The sequence below is a fragment of the Stegastes partitus genome, unplaced genomic scaffold (genome assembly GCF_000690725.1).
Source record: "Stegastes partitus isolate 25-593 unplaced genomic scaffold, Stegastes_partitus-1.0.2 Scaffold387, whole genome shotgun sequence".
Taxonomy (NCBI): Eukaryota; Metazoa; Chordata; class Actinopteri; family Pomacentridae; genus Stegastes; species Stegastes partitus.
Window position 1 is genome coordinate 136,970 of NW_007578118.1, and position 21,946 is coordinate 158,915.

Sequence of the window (21,946 nt, forward strand, 5' to 3'; positions counted from 1 at the left end):
GGAGGCTGTAGGTCGCGGCATGAGGAGCTGAGGAGGGATCGCTGTGGAGACTCGAGCTGCTGCTGGCTCGGCTACAAGTCTCTGTGCAGAGGTAAGACCCAGGCTGAATGTGTGTTCATATTAGATGCAGACGGTCATGCTGTTGTGTAACTGAGCTTAATATCACGCTTTGCATTTTCTTTCCTCTGTGTGCCAGTGAACTGTGGGAGGCCAGATGTGGACTATAATGGAGTAGTGTACGGTAACGACTGGTGGGTGGGCTCTGTGGTCAGGTACTCCTGTCGCTCTGGCTTCATGTTAGTGGGAAACCCAACCAGGTCATGTCAGTCTAACGGCCTGTGGACCCCAAAACCCACCTGCCTCCGTGAGTAAACACACTGACCACAGTAACACAAGTTTTATGACCCTATTTGAACCTTTGTACCTCTTTTACCTGCCTTTCAGGAATGTGTCCACAGGGACGCATTGAAATCAGTGAAAGGGAACTAAATGGGACGTGCAACTCCACCTGCGAGTATAAGAGCTACTTCGGCCCACCTAAACAAGGCTGCAGTCGGATAGACAACTGTAGGAAGAAGGAGACTGGCTGGAAGCGGTTCTTTGCACAGTGTGTCCCTTGCATTTGCGACTGCGCTTTATCATGTGGTGAGTAGCTTCTCCAACCACACTGCCAAGCGTTATGACTGGATGCAATGTGAGCATGTTGCAGTGTTTTCTCAGTGCAAATACACTTGAGTGTGGTTAGTCATTGCTTTGAACATGAATTTGCAGCCCTGCTGTCAGAAACACCGTGCAAAGAACACTTTTTGTCTTTTTATTTTTAGCATCTGCAGGCTAACACACACAGAGAGAGACGACAGGCAAAGAAGAGATGCAAACCAGCTGTAAATCAGAGTCGCACTATGTTTTTGCTGCCTAATCCAATTGCATGGACGAATGAATGGACTCAAATCTGGATGTTTTGGGGCACTAATTTAATCTCTCCGGCACAATGACGCCAACAGTTTCCCCTTGTTTTCTTTATTTTGGGATTATATACTATGACAAGAGGATTTCAGTGCCTGAGGTTGAGACGGCTCAGTCAATGTGTGTGATGTTTGGTGTCGAGAGCATCAGAAAATAAAAGTGAGACGAATCTGAATCCATTCCAAGTGTCTGAGACTATGTCAGACTCGGGTCAAACAAGTATTTGAAATGCAAAGTGACTTCAATTGACTTCAGTCAGTTGATGAAAGAGAGGCTTATTTTGTGTAGACAAACGGTCAACAGGGCAGTATGTGGTAGCCCAGACAGCATTCTCTGATTGCTTGATTTAATCTGGTGCTAAATATAATGTCTTGTCACAAATTCCATCTACCAGGAATAGCTCACATGCTCTATTTCACATGCATGTGCGCGGGAAAAAAAACAACGATAATGGCGAGTAGAAAGGGAAGTGAAACCACGGAGATTAGCGTCTCTGCCTCACCACTCCTCCTCTCAGTCCATCTGTCCTGGAAGGAGCTGAAACCATAATCTTGTTACAAAGGGCGCAGCTTTGGTCAGGGGTCAGAGTTAACACGGTCAGTGTTGTAGACCTTGTCAGCAAACTGTATTTATTTTACCAATTGTGTTGTATTATATTTATTCCAGAAGTATAGCTCAAATATACATTTGTTGTACAATTAAATCTTTATTTTTATATTTTGTAGATGGATTTTAGAGATATGAAATGATGTCTAGTGCATTTGTAATGAATAAAATGAACAAAAATCCTACTCGTGCATCTGATGTTGAACAGTTTGAAGCATCACCAAGTTAATTTCTGAAGCATTCAGTCACACGGACCTTCATCAGAGCTTTACAGATTAGAACACAATTTATATCATCTTGTATGCATCTACTTCAAACAATTCAACTGAACAGCACTCACTCACTATTTTTTGAAATGTGTTTTTACTTCATTCCTGATACCCAGTATAGTAGTAAAAAGAAAAAAAAAAGTACAGATGAAATAAGTCAGACATTTACAACATATTTTTCAATCCAGTTGAGTGTTAATGTGATTTGAAGTGCAGATTCACTGGATTACTTTACAGTGTGCGTTTGACAGATGAAATTGCTGCTGAAAGCCACTAGATGTTGCTGTTTTGTTTATTGTCACACAGCAGGTCACAGCCTGTAGCGCCACTGTGCACTTTACAAGAACTTGGCAATCTACAGAAAACCACAATACAAAAACATTAAAAAAAAAAAGAAAAAAGAAAATACATTTTAATTCTGTTCCACATCTGGTACTGAGCAGTCACTGCTAGACACTTGTTACTGTTGTGGAACCCAGGTGCTGAACCTGAGGATGATGTGTTCATTTGGTTTAGGTCTGTAGCAGCCGATTCCTAAGAAGAGAGAAATGAGATGCTGGTATTTCAGTTATAAATACAGATTCTGTGCTACTCAGTTCACATGGTGTCCCTACAGAAACATCAGTCATGAGATAAAAGCTACAGTATATGTGCAGCATCTCCTCTTCTCAAAGGAATTCCTTGTTATTTGAACAAATATCCCACTACAATTGTGTAACCTCACTGCCTCCTCCTTATGCAAAAGATAGATATACAGTAATGCTATTTTAGAATAATCACACCAAAGGGCATCCTGAGGCAATAAGTGAAAGAATAACCAAGTCTCCTGCCTCATTACAGCTCATTAAGTCTTCCTCAGATATGTTGCACTGAAGCTCTGGGGAGGATACTCACCCACATCCAGTCTGCTGAACTCTCCAGAGTTATCCGACAAGATCTCCCAATACGTCTGCTCGAGCTCATTTCCAGCTACTCCATTCACACTCTCCAGCAACAGGCCAAAGTCTGGGTCCTCCTTCACTGTGAACCTGGCAACACAGAGAGACGAGTCAAGGAAAAAAACAGAAATGGATCACCATCATCTTAAAAAATGCAGGAGAAACAGCTTGCCCCACCTCTTTAAGAGTAAAGGATGACAGGCAGAGATTTGAAAGGGGGACGTGGTGGGTGATCTTACTCGAAGCCATGCTGTGTTTCCTGCAGCCTCCTCATTGCTCCCAGCAGCACTCCTCCCTCCACCACAGAGCTGAAGAAGGACTCGGGAGTCATGTTCGACAGGTCATTCTCCACAGACAGTATGATAGGAATAGATGCTGGACCTGCATGTAAAGTCACATATCCAGGTGATGCACATGACGCCACAAAATAAAGGTTACGTTCCTGTACATTTACCTTTGTTGGTGAGAGCTCCTGGTGTCAGCAGCAGCAGAAGGCCCACAGAGAGCAGAGCAGAGGTTCTTAATGCCATCCTGTCCGAACTGTTCCCTCAGATGTGTTTAACATCACATCACCTGAGTACTTATAGCATGCCGAGCCCACGTTTGCGAGCACATACCGGTCCCAGAATAATCCCACCTTCAGAGCAAAGACGTCTTTGTTGGGTTTAAATATTCACAGTTACACACTAAACACAAGTGCTCTTATGTCACAAAAGTCAGGCGCTGGTAATGTGTGCTTTATGAACAGAGTAATGTCTGAAGTGATTTGATGATCATTTACTTGATTAATGATCTGCCTTGTGGTTGTGGGGTTGATTTTTTTTTCCAGATGGCAAGAATGAGAAGGGCTTTGTTGTCCTTAGATAATATATGTAGCTATGCAAACCTGAGCTTATTCTATAGAGACTGAATGAAAGGTCACCTCTCTCTTTATCTCTCTCCTCTAGACAAATATTACATTATGCAATCAAGATTTGGCCTTTGAGGTAGAATAATAAGTGGAGGCAATGGCAATCTTAGAAATTGAGCCTGAAACTGGTCGTGCAACATGTTTAGTGGAGCCCAGAAACACAGGATTCACCTTTATGTTGCGTTGTCTCTAATACACTAAAGCTGGCATATAGAAGAAGAAAATAGAAGAGAAAAATGTGGATGGAAACTATGCAAACCTGTGAAGATTTAAGGCTAAATGCATGTGATAGATTCAGATTTGCATGTCTAAGTGTCTAAGAATATGGCCCTGGCTGATAATATTAGCCACAATAAGGAGGCAAACCACTCAGAGAGAGATGTGCTCTGAAATTGCTCGTGTGGCGACGAGAGAGTTGGTTTTAAATTAGTCTGATTAAGAGGCAGGTGCGATTGGCTAAAAATGGTTTTGATTTCCTCTCAGGGGTGATGTAAGGCATGTAGGGCCCGCTTGAACGCGAGTAACCCCGACTGTTTTACCGAAAATAACCCGGGCACTGCAGCATCAGCACCAGGCAGCTGCGCAGGTGCGGCCTTTAAAGAGACAGAGCGGCCGAAATTTCACCAAAAATAAAAAAAACCTTCCTCAATGTTTACTTCCAGCAGTGTGAGGACGGCATCGGAGCCAAGCCGAAGAGCACTGTGAGACATAAACCTGCACAGTTTCATTTTGTTAGTCCCATTTCTCTTATTACAACCATTAAAGTAGCTCCAGAGGAGAAAACTGGATGCGTAAAAATGTTTAAACTTCCACCTGAGAGGGTAAATGGATGAAAACTACCTTGACAGTCAATCTGATCTGAATTAATTTAATTAACTCTGAAGCTATTCCAACTTTTACGTTCAGTGTCCTAGCTTTAAATCACCACAACATCCTAAAAAAAAACATCTCCTTACACCCAGTTGGAGATGTGTCTATTATTAATTAGTGTCGTCCAGCCTGCTGTGCTTTGGCCTGTAATGTTTCTTTTTTTTTTTCTACGAGACTTGACTCATCCCTAAAACATGAGATCAGGATGAGAACAATCAAAACCAAAACAGCATCTCCTCCAGCAGCATCTTGCCAGCAACGCCCTGCATCCCAGACCGGCGTGCGCACCACACAGACGCACTAACCGGCGAGAGGAGGACGGCGGCTGCTATCGAGCTGCAGCTGATGCCGCTGAAGCATCTGCAGCGCTGTTTGGCTGCCTTTTTTCCCTTCTCTGTGTGTGTGTGTGCGCGCGTGTGTGTGTGTTTGCTTCCAGATGTCAGGGGAGACTGAAGATTGCCATCAACGCCGCTGCTGAGGATGAATGTGAGCAGGCTGCTTCGACGGACGGATTTCACGGGAGGAATAATCTTTGCGAGGGAAAACATGACAGGCGTCCCCGCGGCGGTTCTCCGGGATGCAGTGATAGTTTGAGGGCCGGACATGATTTTAATCTCAGGGGTTGCTGTAGTGGATGCGGGATGATGCGCGCCGCACCCCGAGAGATATTGATAAGGAGAACACAGCTCGGTCCTTCAGTGTCCCACAAAAGATCTTTCCTGGACTGTGGCGCACAGTGAGCATCTTCATTTTTTCTCTCTCTCTCTTTTTTTTTTTATTCTTTTGTTTTTGGGGACTGATGTGGAAGGATTGGGCTGTTTTGACTGAAGGGATCCACTGAGCACTGTTGCTCTCAACAGGAGAGGGGAAAAGAGAACCAGGGCTGAGCTGCTCACCTGGTCGTTTCAACACACAAATAATAAGTATGTCCCATGTTTGCTTGTGTGTGCCTGTGCATGTGCAAATGCAATACACTGTAGGACATCTAGTGCAAAGGATGTCCTCAGAACATATATGAGTCATCCACTTATAGGAGTCACTTCTCCCTCTTTCTTTTTTTTTTGCTCTGTTAAATAGTGTCTTGTGTTTTCATTCCCATCAGTTTGCTGGTAACAGGTGCTTTTTTCCCCACATATTTTTGGAAAAGCTGGGAGCATCCCCTCATCACTCAGCAGTCGTTGCAGAGATCCACCACCACACTACTGCAAAGCTACACGGACACGTCTAATAACCATATTTCATCCCCTTACAGGAGACTTTTACTATGGCTGTGTGCTCACGTGTCCTGCCTTTGGGGCCGCACATGACGGAACATGGAGGCCTTCCTTCAGAGTGAGAGGCCATTAAAGTCTGTCAGTGTTTTTACATGGCTCATATGCAGGATGGTAATGGAAATACACTAATGGCAGGATGATCAATAGAAGCCATGGTCAATTTTCATCAGTGGTCCTCTTCACGTGTAGATATTTTATTACACATACAGTAGGTCATGGATAGTAGACAGGAGAGTACTACAGGACTGCAGGGGATTGCATGGCAGCAGGAAGCAGATTATGTGTCCGGTTAGGATTTGGAAAGTTACACACATGTGACTTTTAATCTTTATTTTCTGCGTCCTGTGCTCCGTACTGTTTTTCTGCAGTGTTGGCCGTGTCACATTTATCAGGATTTACGACTGTAGCGTTGTTTCTGATGTGAGCGGTGTCACAAAATGATCTTTTTATGAGGATTAATGTGCCTGAGCTAGTCGCAGCTCGGTAATGGCTGGGTGGATGGTATGACATTGTTTGTACAGTGTGTGTGGACGTCTTACCGCCTCCTGTTTATTTGTGTTCGCTCAAAAATGACCAAAAAAAACAGTCCTAAAGGTGTTGTTTACATGGCAGGGATTACCAGGCCTGCATAGCTGGGCAGTTTCAAGTATTTGGGAGGAATCATGTTGTTTTGCATGTCGGCTTACTGGACACAAATTAGACTGTATGAATGTAAAGAATATTTACAGGATTTTGTGATACTTGTTAATTTGTTGATGCAAAACACTTGTGAACCCAACTCATATAGCTTGATGCATTTGACTTGCAGCCCACTGGGATGGTCTATTTGTTGAAGTTTTTCAACGATCAGTTGGTATTGAGTCAGTCAAATATAATGGATACTTTTAGAAAATGCTTTTTTAATGTTAAGATTATGTGTGTTAATGTAGTGTTATTTCCTATTAAATCCATATTCATCTAAACAAAAATCCAACCAAAGTCATCAGTGCACTGTTGCCTGCTAAAGTTTACCTTAGGAAAAAAAAACCCAACAACCTCAGACCACCGACTTCTATAGAAATGGAATTATCAAAGTTTCCACATTAGTCTGAAGGGCTCATGTTGCTGCTACTAAACCACAATGTTAGCTACCAGGCAAAATTTAAGCCAAAGCTCCAACTCCCGAAGTTAGTCATTAATGAATGTATCCTATTCTCTCTCATTTTGTAATGTTATTATCCAGTGCATTAACCATATAGTACTTTAATATCTTTACATCCACCTTCAGTTTGACTGCGCTGCCATTATTACACAGTGTAGCAGCATGTAAACATAAAGGTCCATAAACCTTTAACTGATAACTACGAGGCTCTTTCTTTATAGCTGACATGAATTTAAACTAGGCTGCTTCTTCTGAAAACTCACTTTAAATCAAATTAACTACTGACTTTTACCTGATTAATGCAAAATTATTCCCATAATTCTAAAGATGCCACGGGCGCTGACCCTCCGCCGTGCCGATATCAGTGTCACAACATGTTATTTGAGTCTCAAATTGTCAGACAGCTTATGGATCATCAGGCACTACATGGTTTTACACTTCAGACAGGCTGCCTCGTCCAGGAGGAAATCTCTGTGAATCAGCAGTACTGTAAGTGTGCTGCAATACTGAAACCGGATCCCAACTCCTCACACTCAGAATCTCATTCCCTTCAAGCAGCCAGTCCATAGAATAAACGGTAATCAGATCATGTCCAGCACCTAGTTTTTAGATGATGTCTGCAGTCGAGCTAAAACCATTCCTGGGACACACCTTCGTGTCCACACATCTCCTGAGGCAGTGGTTTGTGGAGGCCTATTAGTCAGGAGACGAAGTAGAAAACAATCTGAATTAATTGGAGCCAATCAACTGGCCAGAGGTCAATTAGTTTTCATCATCAGGTTTATTGCGGTGTCAGTCATGAGCCCTATATTAGCTAGAACTAAATATAAGACTAAATAGCACCTGACATAAAAACTGCCACTCCAGCTTGCTCATTATTCTCTTTGTCTCATGGTTTATGTTTTTAATTCAAGCCTAAATAACTAGTATGTTCCAATTCCATATGTAACAAAATGTGCTTGAAAGTGTCTTGCTGCTTGGGAAGTTTCAGATCTGTAATGAAATTATTTTAAGTTTAATGAAGCTCATCAGGTGAAAACTAATTGTGGTTCTTCATACATGAGAATGTAGGAAGCAGGTTTGGACCCTCTTGCTTTGAAGCAGGGCCTGATGTCTGTGCTCCTTGTGCAGCCTTTCAGCATGGCTGAGAAGACGATGGAGCAGGGCTCGGTCAGCATCCCCATGGAGGAGACCAAGCTCCACAGCGGGGCTCCCCAGGAGGCGCCGCTGCTCACCCACCTGAAGAAAGTGGAGAACCACATCACCGAGGCCCAGCGCTTCTCCCACCTCCCACGCCGCTCTGCCGTGGACCTGGAGTTCAACGAGCTCTCGTACACCATCCGAGAGGGTCCCTGGTGGAGGAGGAGAGGTATTGCAAGCTCAGTTCACATAGTAACCATGACAGACGAGGAGGCAAACACCACCCATGACGATCAATATCTGGAGTGCAGAAATTTCAAGGGAGGCTTTTAAAAGCCTTCGTGACATTTAGGGAAAATGTTTTCTTTACGTGCGTTATTCCGCCTTCCTCTCCGTCGTTCTCACACGTGTAGCCCATCCCAGTTGTTGAACACACACTTACAGACTTCCACCATGTTGTGGCAGCCAGTGTGCCTCCAAGCTTTGCTGTGCTCAGCAGAGTTTAGACATAGTAAATAATTTACAGTCGCAGGTTGGCACAGTGCTCGCCTCTCTTTTCCCTGTGTTGTGTGACGATAGGCGGTGGCAGCGTGTCAAGGCCCTGATTGATCTGCTCATGAAATATGAACAGCATTTAAACTCACCACCCTTAATAATGATGAGCCTCCAGCCTTTGGTCATCCCTGCTTGTCAAATAAACCACCTTCTGCAAACTGGTACATTTAGCTGCTCTTGTGGTGTGCTGTGTGTTCAGCAGGGTGTGGACTTCAGAGGAATCCTTTTATTTACGTTCTCCACATGGTGTCTGAGGAAAGGCCCGACGTGATGCATTGCAGCCTGTGTTATTTTCGGTCTTGTGTAATATTGATGTGCATTATGAAAGCCTGGCAGAGGAGTGCACGCTGTTCCGTTGTGAAACCCGAATGTATGGAGATTATTAATGAGGAGGATCGTGGCTAGGAGGAGGACCGGCGAGGGTCTCTTGTGCTGAGATCAATACAGGAGCTTTTGTTTGTGCGGTGATGCACATATACTTCTCCACTGGTCTCATCAAATTCAACCTTTGGTTTCTGCTTTTGTTTGTGTTGTCTCTTTGGGATGCTTGCCTCAGCTCATCAGGCTGATCATGTGTGAACTGCAAGTGTCTCTCTCTCTCAGCTTTTACAAATTAAGCAGCGGCTTTAATAAAAGAGGCTTTCTTGCCATTTAGCTCTCTGTCCAATTTCACTAAACCCATCTCATACTGAGCCTTATAATGCCTTTCTGCCTCTCCAATTATCTCCTATAAAATAACAAGCTACTACTAACTTTATAATCAGTGAGTTCTTTGTGTCTGACATAAGCTGCGGTTCATTCCGAGGGGCTCGTCAGTGTTTATGTCTCATTTAAAAAGCTCTGGGCTGATTCTCTGACTGTCTGATCAAAGCTGTGTGTAATCACACAGAGCTCTGAACGCTGTTGTTTTGCTGTTTCCTTCTGATTTCTCCTTTTAAAAAAACATCATTTTTAAACAATTTCTGCAAACGTATATGCAGGTGGCAGAGAGGAAAGAGGAGATAAAGGATGAACCATGAGCCTCGAGCCCATGATGTCATCACGCATTTAATGTGTTTTAGTGTTTGAGTCACTCACACAGCGCTCATGAGTCATCTCTTAGGATGTCTGTGACGAATGGGAAGTGATTAGACGGAGATATTGTAAATGCAGTAAATGTAAGGTTGTTTCTTTTACTGTAAAAGGGCTCAGGGAGGTTAGCCGCCCTCCGTCTGCTTTTGTTGTTGTTGTAGGCTCTCCTCGGTGAGGCCAGCCATTTATCGCTGCTGGGATGAAGCCGCTGTGACCTGCTTTCATGTTGAGGGTATTCTCCTCCCCAGAGAGATAACTGGTGTAACACTAGCCCAGCCTTGAAAGGGGAAGGATGGAAGGGAAGGAAAGGGAGAGCAAGAGATGTTTACATGCCTCGAGGTGATTTCCTGTGAGTTGTTTTTTTTTGCACCTGCACTCATGATCCGAGTTTGTTGAGAAGGAACGCGAAGTTGACTTTGCATGGAGAGACAGCTTATTTAGCTTTTCTGTGCTTCCTAGGCTGTTGTCCTAATAAAATACATCATTATGCGCATGATAAGTCAAATTTATGACTGTGTTGTGGAAGTAAACTGGTAATTCAGTACATGCACAAGATGTGTGTACTGTGTGTTCAGACAAGGATCAACTAGACGTCACTGCGTTACAATGTTCACTGTATGAAGGACGCTGGCGAGGAGTCTGACGCCGTTATCCGCTAAATCTTGTGATGGGAGGAGGACGGACCACAAAAAAATGATCAAGGACAGATCTTACTGCTTTATTTTGGTTTCGTCATCCCTTCCTTTTCTATTTTTCCAGCAATTTAATGTATTATTATCCCCAACAGTCTAATAGATGGGTTCCTTGAATTAAATCTGCTTATATAAGAATCTGAAGGCATCAAGTTTAAAAATGAAAAAAATATGAGAATGTAGAAAGAAGTGAGCTGTAACCCGCCGCTTATCTCCTCTGGCGGCTCAAGGCTACATTAGCTGCCGTCAGTATAGCACACCCAGATCTCTGATAGTGTAGATGCCAGATTTTGATAAGGAAGAGAAATGCATGTGATAAAAAAGAAAATATTTCTTATTCAGCTGCACACATTCTTTTTTTCCAGAGTCCAACAATGTTATAGAGATGCAATGATAAACTGATGGAGTACTCTCTCAATCTCATTTCTCATTTATTATATGCAGGTTATTTTTTCTTAAAGACATTAATTCATCCAAAAAGGCTACCACTACTTTACTGTGTGCAGAGTTTGTGTCGACCAGAATGAAATCAGATAAGATGCAAAAATTGACTAAGTGTGGGGACAAAAAAAAAAGCTAATTAAAAAATGTATTGTATTCATTCTGTGAGAGCAGACTTGGCATTTGTGTCACGTGCTTCAGTTTTAGACATGTGATGATCACACCTCATAATAATTTGTCTGCTAATTACTCTGAGATCATCTATAAGGTCAGGCTGGCATCACTGAGCAAACACTGTCACTCGTTGTTAATGCTGCGTATCCTTGTGGAGGGGGCGGTGAGGTGAGCTGGTTTTACTCTGTGGCTCTCGTGAGACCACAGGATGTGAATGCAGACTCACACAGATAAACCATTATTATGCGCGACCTACAGCACTGGGTTAGATCATCAGTATGCACCACATGCCAGGGCATGGCTGCTTCACTGACAGCAGGCAGCTCTGCTGTCTGAGTGCAGCCTGTCTGATGTAATAACCCTGCGAGGGAGGAGGGGGCGCTGCCATCAGGCTACTTTACTCATCGAGGGTTTAAGGGTGCTGGCAGCTCTACTGAGACCCTAATTACACAGCTCAAGGCAGGACAAAGCGTCCGTGTGGACACCAGGGAGAGGGGTAAGACGAGAGAGACACGGGTGGCAACAAGGGGGGGATACTTACAGTCCCTTTTAACTTTCCATTTCTGGAAGCTTTCAGAATCTACATCAACTCAAACACCGGTTGTTTTACTGTTCCCAGTGTGATACAAGAACCACAAAGGTTTGGAAATGCATCACAAAAACATGAGCCGTCTTCATTTACAGGCCACACCACAGCAACCATTTTTAAAACTGCTGCAGGGAAGTAATGCCTGTGGTTCTTCAGCTGGTGCCAGCGAGGGCGTCAGGATCTTAAATCTTTGTGTACTGTTGTTTCTCCCTTTTTTTTTTCCTTCTTTTTTTCTCACTGCTTTGGTGTGCACCTGATGCCCAGTGCTCCTAAAATGCAGTGAAACCTTCTTGTTGTGATGTTTTCAGTCTTCCCTGCCAGCTTCACCTTGAATTTGTTCTTTCCCTCAGATACACTGATAACAGCATGTTCATCTTTGTCTGACTCCCCATCACTCGCATTTCTAGATTTCTTTAAAAGGTAGCTGCCTCCCATGTCCTGCCGATTAGGACAATGCGGACGACGCATTTGCTGGACCACTTGTGATGGACAGAGCTGTTACCTCTGCCCGAGGGTTCGTTCACATTTAGCACCCTGTGACTTCTCCTGATGGAGTGAAATTAGCCTCGCTGTCTGCATAACCATCTGTTGAAACACTTTAAGAATCAGTGAACCGAGTTTCTCAGAGCAACGCGGCTCAGTAAATTCCAACTGTGGAGACAGGATATTAGAGTGTACCAGAACTGCCGCTCCATCTGATTCACTTTTACACTGTCAGGAGGTTATAAAGCTGTTTTAAAAAGTGAGCACACTCATAATGGACCAAGTGGATGGGCCATGACTTTATAATTACCACAGTGTAAAGACATCTGAATACAGAATGTGAAATTATTTTAATCTTTGTGAAAGCACACACCATTCCCTTCCGTTACTTTCCATTTGCTTTTTCTACAATACATTTTCCACATGAGTATGCTGAACATCTATGGTAGAACATTGGATATAAATAGATGAAAAATGTAATTCCCTCCTGCAATAGTTGACCTGTTCCCCCCCTATGTTGCCTCAGGGTGGTGAAACATGCATTCAGTAACACATTTACACTCAATAATCTGCTCTAGAATCTTGCTTTAAGCCATCTGTTTGTCAGAAAAGCACCAGTTAAAGGAAGGTGGAATTTATCTGTAGCTCTTCTGGTGAATCTTTCGAATAAGCTCAATTTTCTACACTCGGTATTCAGTTTTTGTGCTTATGTTTTCTTATTTTTACTCAGTTTTCTTTTTACTGTTCCTTTACCATTTATTTCCTGTCTTGGTTTGCTTCACATTCCTTGCCGCGGCACCCACAAAATGAAAGATTACTTAATGTTGTTGTTCATACTAGGGGTTGACAGCCATGTCTCTTTCTTTCACAGCTGATACCCATGTACAGTTTGCAGTAAATATTAAAATCTTGGTGTCAAAATACAGACTAGCACAAATTTCAATATTAAACGTAGCTTCAAATGCCGCTGTTTATTTATTTTGTACATATCATTAATTTAAAAGAGAACTTTTCAACATTTATCCTTCAGTGTTGATAGGTTATTACACGTGATGTGTACATTGATAATGCCTTGGGACAGGACATTGCTTGAGATAACAATATAGTGACAACAGATAAAGATAACTGCATTACAGCCAAAATAGTACATTTTCAAATGAATTCATTGGTTAAAAAAAAAAAAAAAAAAAAAGATAAATGCATCCATTATCGGCCAGGCTGATAATCAATCGACCCCTAGTTCACTCTGGATGAACAAAATATTCAACATTTCAAATATTGAGTGAACACTGAGAGTCACAATGTATTATAAAAGTAGAAATGAATGTTACATTAAGACATCATAACATTTCACCTAAAAACATAAATGTAAACTTTTGAGTACAGTGTCAGTGAACAGCAGATAAACACAGTTTTAGACTATAATGAAGCTTTGTTTTGTCTTTGCCAGGATACAAAGCCCTCCTCAAGTGTCTCTCGGGAAGATTTAACAGCAGAGAGCTGATTGGCATCATGGGGCCTTCTGGAGCCGGAAAATCCACTTTGATGAATATTCTGGCGGGTTACAGGTGAGACCTGGACGTGTATGAAGTCACTGCAGATCCTTGAACGGAGTATATTCTCCTATATCTTTGTATAAGATCATGTTCTGCATAATTCGCTGATATATGCATGAGCAGGCCTACATCCAGCTTAGAAAATGTCTTTCTGTGTGCGAACAGGGAGACGGGCATGAAGGGCACGATCCTGGTGAACGGCCGGCCGAGAGACCTGAGGACCTTCAGGAAGATGTCCTGCTACATCATGCAGGATGACATGCTGCTGCCACACCTCACCGCGAGGGAGGCCATGATGGTGAGGTCACTGAAAAGAAAAAAAACAAAACTACCAACACCTCATTAAATTCTAATGTTCAATACTGAGTGTTGAGTTCTGTTTGTCTTTCAGGTTTCCGCCAATCTGAAACTAAACGAGAGCATGCAGGTCAAAAAGGAACTTGTGAGTCTGAATATATTGATTGCATCCTGATCATACGCACACAGTTAGTTGTCAGCTAGACAGATAATCGATAAAAGAAACCTGTCTCACTTCACAGATTTATCTATGCCATTATTACAAATGTCTCTGGTTATATTAGATCTTTGTGGGGAAAAATGCAAATTAATAATCAGGATTATTTTACAGTAATATTGATTAACAGGTTGTTGTTTTTTTTTACATCAGCGTAATGAAATCCCTTGATTGTTCAGGAATTCAATTTATTATATTCGCTCTAAACATTTTCATAATACCCAGAATCTCCAGCCTACAAACTGTAAGAGAAGCTGGCTGTAACCAAGCCCCTTTTCTGATTTCTCAATTTGTACGATTGCTTTCCTTGACTTCTCTCCTTTCGGTCCTAGTCTCTCTATGTAAAGATGCAAGCAGAGGAGGCAAGAAAAAGACACAAAAACAGCAAAGTGGAGACAATAGACGTTTAACAAAATTAGACATCCTTGCCTCAGAGTCACTGTTTTAAAGCAATGTCAATTAAATATGACATGTTGCACAGCAGCATCGCCCCTTCCGTTGTTTTGTGTTTTTTTAGGATCTCTTTTAGAAGAGCAGAACAGTGTTCATGATAACTTACAGAACGTATTTGCTTATAATTCAGATCACAGCATGGCAAAATGTAACGTTCATGTATGAATGACATGAAATTTTATATTTTTCTTGAACACATATGTGTGTACTGTGAAGTATAAAATAGTAATGACACACAAAGAGTACGATAGACATAAAGTGTGACATATATTATAATTTAGTGTTATTTATTATATATACTCATGTGTCAGTCCTGCACCCAACATGTTTTGTATTTTCCAGCTGTGTGTCTGGCCCATCACGGGCGCAAGAAAGACTTTTGCAAAGGATATATCGAGGATGCACCTGTGTGTCTTTACTCATAGCAGGATAGATGGATTTTAGGAACTAAGACATCCTTCAAGATGAAGGGCTAAGATTGATTTCTGGGTCACAGGCAGGATGACTGAGGAAGGAGGAGACGAGGAGGCTCAAAATAGAGAAATGAGATGAGCCTAAGATGGAGGAAAGCAACCACATAATTCACGTGATATCACAGAAGTCACGTGACATCAATAGCCAGGAGTGTTTCCACTAACCTAAGCTACATTTTCATAAGGAAACACAAGAAAAAGCAGATGAATGAACGCTATCTTGTTTGCAGCCAGGTCTGTTTTACATCACAACATGCATCCATATTAGAGTTTAAGGTCACATGTACCATTACAGAAGGTATTCTCTATATTGCTCGTCCATATTTTTAGTGTTCCAACGTTTCTCTTTGTTTGTGATTCAGGTGGATGAGATCCTGACAGCTCTGGGCCTCCAGGAATGCGCTCAGACACGCACCATCTCCCTCTCTGGAGGCCAGTGTAAAAGACTCGCCATCGCCTTGGAGCTGGTCAACAATCCGCCTGTCATGTTCTTTGATGAGCCCACCAGGTTGGACATCACACATCTGCTCTGAATCTGTGTCATTGTAGCTTCGATCCAAAGTAAACGGTGCATCCGTCTCTCTGTTCCCCATCCCAGCGGTCTGGACAGCGCGTCCTGCTTCCAGGTCGTTTCCCTCATGAAGTCTCTGGCTCAGGGAGGACGGACAATCATCTGCACCATTCATCAGCCCAGTGCCAAGCTCTTTGAGATGTTTGATAAGGTAACTCAAGTGCTTTTCCTGCTGGACACCATTAGCAGCAACGCAGGCCAGGACGCTGCAGGTTAGCATGATTCATTTTGTGCAGCTGAAGTGGCGTAGCAGCAGCAGCAGCAGCAGCAGTCGATATCCAGTCCTGTTGTTTTGTCAGTTGTTGATGCATTATTCAGGGACTCGGTGTGTTGGAAGCTATGTTGACTATCTGTACTTGTGTTGTTCATCCTCCAGCTGTACATCCTCAGTCAGGGTCAGTGCATATACAAGGGCACGGTCCCTTACCTCATCCCTTATCTGAAGAACCTGGGCCTCCACTGCCCGACGTATCACAATCCTGCTGATTTCAGTGAGTGGCTCAGCTCTTTCAGTACAAGTGTATGCATGCGTGGGCCTTTTTTCAGGTGAATTTGTTCGTTCTAGCTTGTCCTCTGTGTTCCCAGTCATTGAGGTGGCGTCAGGGGAATACGGGGACCTGAACCCAGTGCTGTTTGAGGCGGTGCAGGGCGGACTGTGCTCAGAGGAGGGCAAGAAGAACTCCAGAGATAAAAGTGACTCCTCCTGTCCCTCTCAGTGTCACAGTGTAAGTCATGCACTCCCTTTTACAAAGCGTGTACACCATTATGTCTCATGTTATATTTATAATATACATAAACAGAAGTAAGTAACAAAACATGCAAACCCTACAACCAAAGAACACTAAAACTGCTTGTACTGATCTCAAAGAACTGTTCAATTACAGGAAAAGGCAAAAGATTAAACAAATTTTCATCTGTGCTTTTTGAAATAATACCTTCATTCATTAAACAATAAGCGATCTGCTCGTTTACATGAAATATGCAGGGAAGATATGTCAAAACTACAAGTTCTAATCTCATAGTTTTGGTTGCATTTGAACTCAAGGTCCCCCTACTACATATATAAACCTTTAAAATTAAGTTATAATAGCCAATAAAAAATTGAACATTGAAACATAGCACTCCTTTCCTGTCCACATTACTGCTTATTACATTCCAGCCATCCGTTACCTCAGTATCTATATCATCTTCCAGCATCATAAGTTACTTTTGATAAGAGCATCAGCTTAATGCTTAAACTGTAAATGTAAACCACCTCATTATGCCCATACTGCGCATAGTGCAGTTTTTCCCTGCTGCTCCTTCAAATATTGTCAGTTTATTGATTTTCTCTGTTATTCTCGGTTATACACTTATTCACTTTCTGGTGGAGAGTGAGTAGACACCGATAACACTCTCACATCACTTCTTTACCAACAAGGTTGCATCCATGTGGCAGCTAGCTTAGCTTAGCACAACTGGAAACAGCTAGTTAAGCAGCAGTTTGGGTTTTTACACTTTAGTTTTTGAATGGATTAAGCAAAAATTATATAACAGTCTTCTAGCTGCAGACTAATATTAAACGGATGGAGTGGCATCAGTCAGCTTTGGTTTGCGGGGTTGGTGGTTCGAATGCCAGCCCCTCCAATTTGCTGAAATGTCCTTGGGTAAAACGATGAACCTGAAGTTGCTGCATTAATGTGTGTGTGAATGGAAATGCATCGTAAAGTGCTTTGGAGAACCCAGCTTAGGTTAAAAGGTGCAAAATAAATAAATGCAAACCATTCACCTTCTCATCTAACTCTTTGATAGACATAAACATATCTTTGGCATCAGTCAGGGCTGTTCTGAATCACTTTTAAAATACACCTTGATCTAAAGCTGTCTTCATATCACACTGTTTTACCAAAATTACAAACGGTCAAGTGGGGAAAGAAGACTCAGGGTCGAGCACATTTCTTGGATGACATGAAAATACAGTCAAACGTTACACAGGAAAACCTTTTAATTTAGTTTGGCGCATGACAACTTGATAATACTTCATGTGGAATATATAACTGACTCTTTGTTCTCCCTGTCTGTTTTCACACAGGACACAGGAACCCTTGAGAAGCATAGCTTTGCCACCAGTACATTTACACAGTTCTGCATCCTCTTCAAAAGAACCTTCATCACGATATGCAGGGACATGGTAAAATAATCATTCTACAGGTTATTCCTGCTCACACATTCTAAAGTGTTACTAAAACTGTCTTTAGCTGTTTTTTTTAATATATCAATAATTTTGACTTGTGTTTATGTTTCCTCCTCAAGGTGCTGACCCACCTCAGGGTGATGTCCCATCTGTCTATTGGAGTGCTGATCGGCCTGCTTTATCTCAAAATTGGAAACGATGCCAGCAAGGTGTTCAACAACACTGGCTTCCTGTTCTTCTCCATGCTGTTCCTCATGTTTGCTGCACTGATGCCCACAATACTAACCTGTAAGATGCCAAGTCTAGCGAGAGACTGGAAACATTGATTCAGTGTGTTGTTTTTTCCGATTGAAGTGGAAAGTCTTTTTAACGCTGCTGTTGTTCCGCAGTTCCTCTGGAGATGTCTGTGTTTGTGAGGGAACATCTCAACTACTGGTACAGCCTGAAGGCCTATTACTTGGCCAAAACAATGGCAGACATACCGTTCCAGGTGATGTTTCAATTATTTATCTGCTCAAGGTTTTGCATGCATGTACAAATTTGAATTAATGACACTAAAAAAACAATCCTCTTTGCAGGTGATTTGTCCGATCATGTACTGTAGTATAGTGTACTGGATGACTGAACAGCCTCCAGAGGTGGGTCGCTACCTGCTCTTTATGGCCTTGTCCACGTCCACAGCGCTGGTAGCTCAGTCCCTGGGTCTGCTTATAGGGGCTGCATCCACGTCTCTGCAGGTAGGCAAACCTAAATACCTTAACCTTACATTAATTTCTATTTTCACATAATCGAGCCTTCAAGTTGCCAACAAATTTGAGAACTACAGTTTTGTGATAAAAAATTGTGTCACTGTAAAGAACACTGAATGTTGTATAAGCAGACTATGACACTTGAAGTCTGTTTTCACATTCACTTGTGGACAGGGGAAAGTTTCTCTGTGCTTCCCAGGTTTCCCGTCATAGACTCCACCATGCGCCTAGCTGCTGTTGCCTTCTCTGTCTCTGCTGTTGCCATGGTTACTCATTTCTGGCAAACCAATCATTGCCAGTTGACGTAAAATGCATCGCTACTGGTGTGCCAGCGTTTGAATGTCGCCACACACACCAGTTTTAACAGCCCTCTACGCTGGGAAATGCAAAGAGACTTACTCGGTGCTGACGAGTTCAATCAGCATCGTGTGAGCTTATTTGTCATGAGCTTGAACATCGGAGACTTTATGTGTAAAAGTCACATCAGTGTCATCAGTTGAGCCTTAACATGGAGTTGTGCAAATATGACTTCACGACTAGGAAACCGATCTCAGTCCAGTGTACGACAAGTGTACTGAGGAAACTTGAATCCTCCATTGCAGATATACACACTTAGAAGTAGGAGAGATTGTGTGTGAAAGTTTCACAATTTTTATTTCTGGACCATCTGTGTCTCCAGAGGGAGCTGAAAGTCTGAAAATGAAAACAGTCTGTGTGCGTATAATAATATTAGACAGTAATACAGTATTAAGTACATGCTATTGTGATATGATGACTTTTTTTTTCAGTATGAAATAGTGTAAAGGAGTTAAAGAATTTTAAATGCAGTTTTTACATCTTCATCACTAAATCATTGGTACTGTGATGTTTTGTGGACAGCTCTGGGTTATACAGAGATTTGATATTACTTGAGTTTTTCTGGTCCTGCATCATGTCCTGGAAGGAGTTAATCTGTCGTAAAATGGAATTCCAAACTTGTCTTTATTTGAATACTGGTAGCATCAAATTGCTAACGTGAGCCTGGTACACTGCTGCCCATGAAGTTGGAATAAAATGTTTTTTTTACCTCTTCTCATGAAATGATTGTAACAATGCAATGTATTCTTGATAGATAAAGTGTATATCTTCTCAAAACTTTATTGATATCACAATATACATACAATACATACCACAGTAAAAATTAAACCACAATTACATTTTTCAAACTGTGTAAAAACAAAATTGGAGGTACTGAACAATAGGATTAAGGGTTTTGTTTCAATTTTTCAACCTTGGTCAATTTAAAAGGAAACATACTCGAGGAGATTCCATGCATAAGAATGTCCAATATTACTCTTTCAAATATACTGAGTATGGCCACCCCTGACAGGGATTAATGTGTTAAGACATGGTGACATACTGTCCACAAGCTTGTTGATGGTGTCAATGGGCAGGACGTCCCATTCTACGGTCACATCCCAAACTCAGAATTCGCCTCAACTGGGTATGTAATTATTGCACCTGGTCAGAATTATTGACGTGTATAAATAGAAATAAAAAGAGGAATGTGTCTGAAAACTTGTTCCAACTTTGTGGGCAACAGTGTATTAAGCCTACATTCAGGAATTGTAGTTGTGTTTCGGGTTGGAAGGTGTTTAAATTTCTGTAATGTCTTGTTTTGTCTGCGAGACTGAGCTCGCTGACTGGTGATATGTAAATCCCTCCAAACTGCTGCCTGCTCATTGCACCGCCATATTTCATTTTGTATTTTTGCACTTGCTAAACACAATAGTTGCAGTGTACACTGGTGTGGAGTCAGAAATACCAGACATCAGTAACCCAGTCTCCAACTTGCTGCTAGTGGCTTTGAGGCATTAGTCACTGTTACATGTTGTACCAGTGACTCATGGTGTCCTCAGAACCTATATTGGTGTCCATTGCATGTATGATACTTTCTGGTTTAAAAAAAATCCACACTGCAAACCGCCACATTTTATAGATGCTGAAATAACCATGACTCAGTGGTTGATGGTGATGATGCAGAATGTTAATGAATGTCTGAAATCCATTACATAAAGTATTTGCTTTTATTTTGTTTATGCGTTTTTAAATGGATGCTGCTGATTTGTTCTACAGGTGGCAACATTCGTGGGTCCAGTCACAGCCATACCTGTCCTCCTCTTCTCTGGCTTCTTTGTCAATTTTGACACCATTCCCAAATACCTGCAGTGGAGCTCTTATGTCTCTTATGTCAGGTATTGTCACAGTTTGAATTTCTGCAATCGTTTACGCACTAATATATATATATAACTTATTTTGGCCAGTGGTCTTTGTGGTCAGTCCATGAAAAGCATTCTTGGGTTCATTAGTTTTGTCCACAATGTCTGCCCTCAGGTATGGCTTTGAGGGGGTGATACTCTCCATCTATGGGATGAACCGGTCTGAACTGGAGTGCCCGGACCAAGTGTGTAAGTTTCAAAAGCCGGAGGAGGTCCTGCAGCTGCTGGACGTGGAGGACGCAAAGCTTTACGTAGACTTCATGGTGCTGGGGGTTTTCTTCCTGGTCCTCAGACTGGCTACTTACCTGGTTCTGCGCTACAAAGTCAAATCGGAGCGTTAAGACGCCCAAAGACAACCACAGACGAATCTGGATACTCGTGCAAATCCCGGCAGTGTGAGATAGTAAGAAAACATATAGTCCCTCTTCCTCTGTCTCTACTTCACACACATGTAGAAAGACATACACCAACCCGGCACACACAATCAGAAAGCTGTGCTGAACCATTACCCAAACTGTACAGTAAAACACAGACTGAAACCGTTTGTTGTTCAAGAATACAACAAGTTCAGACTGTGAAGTGTTGTTCTGTCTACCAGGTGATAGTATTTCTCAAATTGCTATTACCTTCCAGAAATAAATTATATTAAAATGCAAATATTGTGTATCTGCACCGTAAATGAACAAAAGTACCCAACAAAGTAACAGAAAGCATGTTTCATTAAACTGAAAAATTTGGATTTGTATTTTATGGCCACTCCAGGATCGTGTCATTTGACTCATGAGCTTATGAGGAGCCATAATAACCATCTTGGTGCAGGAGTGTCCAGTAACTTGTAGCTTCTCAATCCAGTGCCTAAAAAGGTTCACATCAGAATCCCGATAATCGATACCTAATTGGACAGCATCCAACACGAAGGATTCCCTTTTATTGCCATTGGAGGAAGGGGAAACTTTCCATGCCAGATTGTGTGGATTATCTCTCTCTGCTGTAGGACGATCTTATCAGGTATCTTTACCGAGATGCTGAACATGATGACTTGTCTTTATGGAAAACAACCTAAACAAACCGACTGCCAAT

General features: G+C 42.1%; 1 protein-coding gene and 1 long non-coding RNA gene across 3 annotated transcripts; both read left to right on the plus strand.

Annotated features, from left to right (window-relative positions):
- The first annotated feature begins 561 nt into the window (after positions 1-561).
- LOC103359650 (uncharacterized) lies at positions 562-1,757 on the plus strand. The gene is made up of 2 exons (XR_520320.1): positions 562-645; positions 825-1,757. It is a non-coding gene; the product is annotated as an uncharacterized LOC103359650 (long non-coding RNA).
- Positions 1,758-3,151: 1,394 nt separating this feature from the next.
- abcg4a (ATP-binding cassette, sub-family G (WHITE), member 4a) lies at positions 3,152-21,207 on the plus strand. 2 transcript variants are annotated; one of them, XM_008285101.1, is made up of 15 exons: positions 3,152-3,162; positions 8,114-8,343; positions 13,570-13,687; positions 13,841-13,973; positions 14,067-14,117; positions 15,478-15,623; positions 15,714-15,837; positions 16,063-16,177; positions 16,272-16,411; positions 17,758-17,856; positions 17,979-18,147; positions 18,249-18,349; positions 18,438-18,596; positions 20,724-20,842; positions 20,982-21,207. In XM_008285101.1, the coding sequence occupies exons 1-15, from the start codon at positions 3,152-3,154 to the stop codon at positions 21,205-21,207; spliced, it is 1,941 nt and encodes a 646-aa protein (XP_008283323.1). The 2 variants fall into 2 exon arrangements, with proteins under 2 accessions (XP_008283323.1, XP_008283322.1); XM_008285100.1 differs by lacking the exon at positions 3,152-3,162 and adding an exon at positions 5,456-5,482 and having other exon boundaries at positions 8,106-8,343.
- Positions 21,208-21,946: the final 739 nt, after the last annotated feature.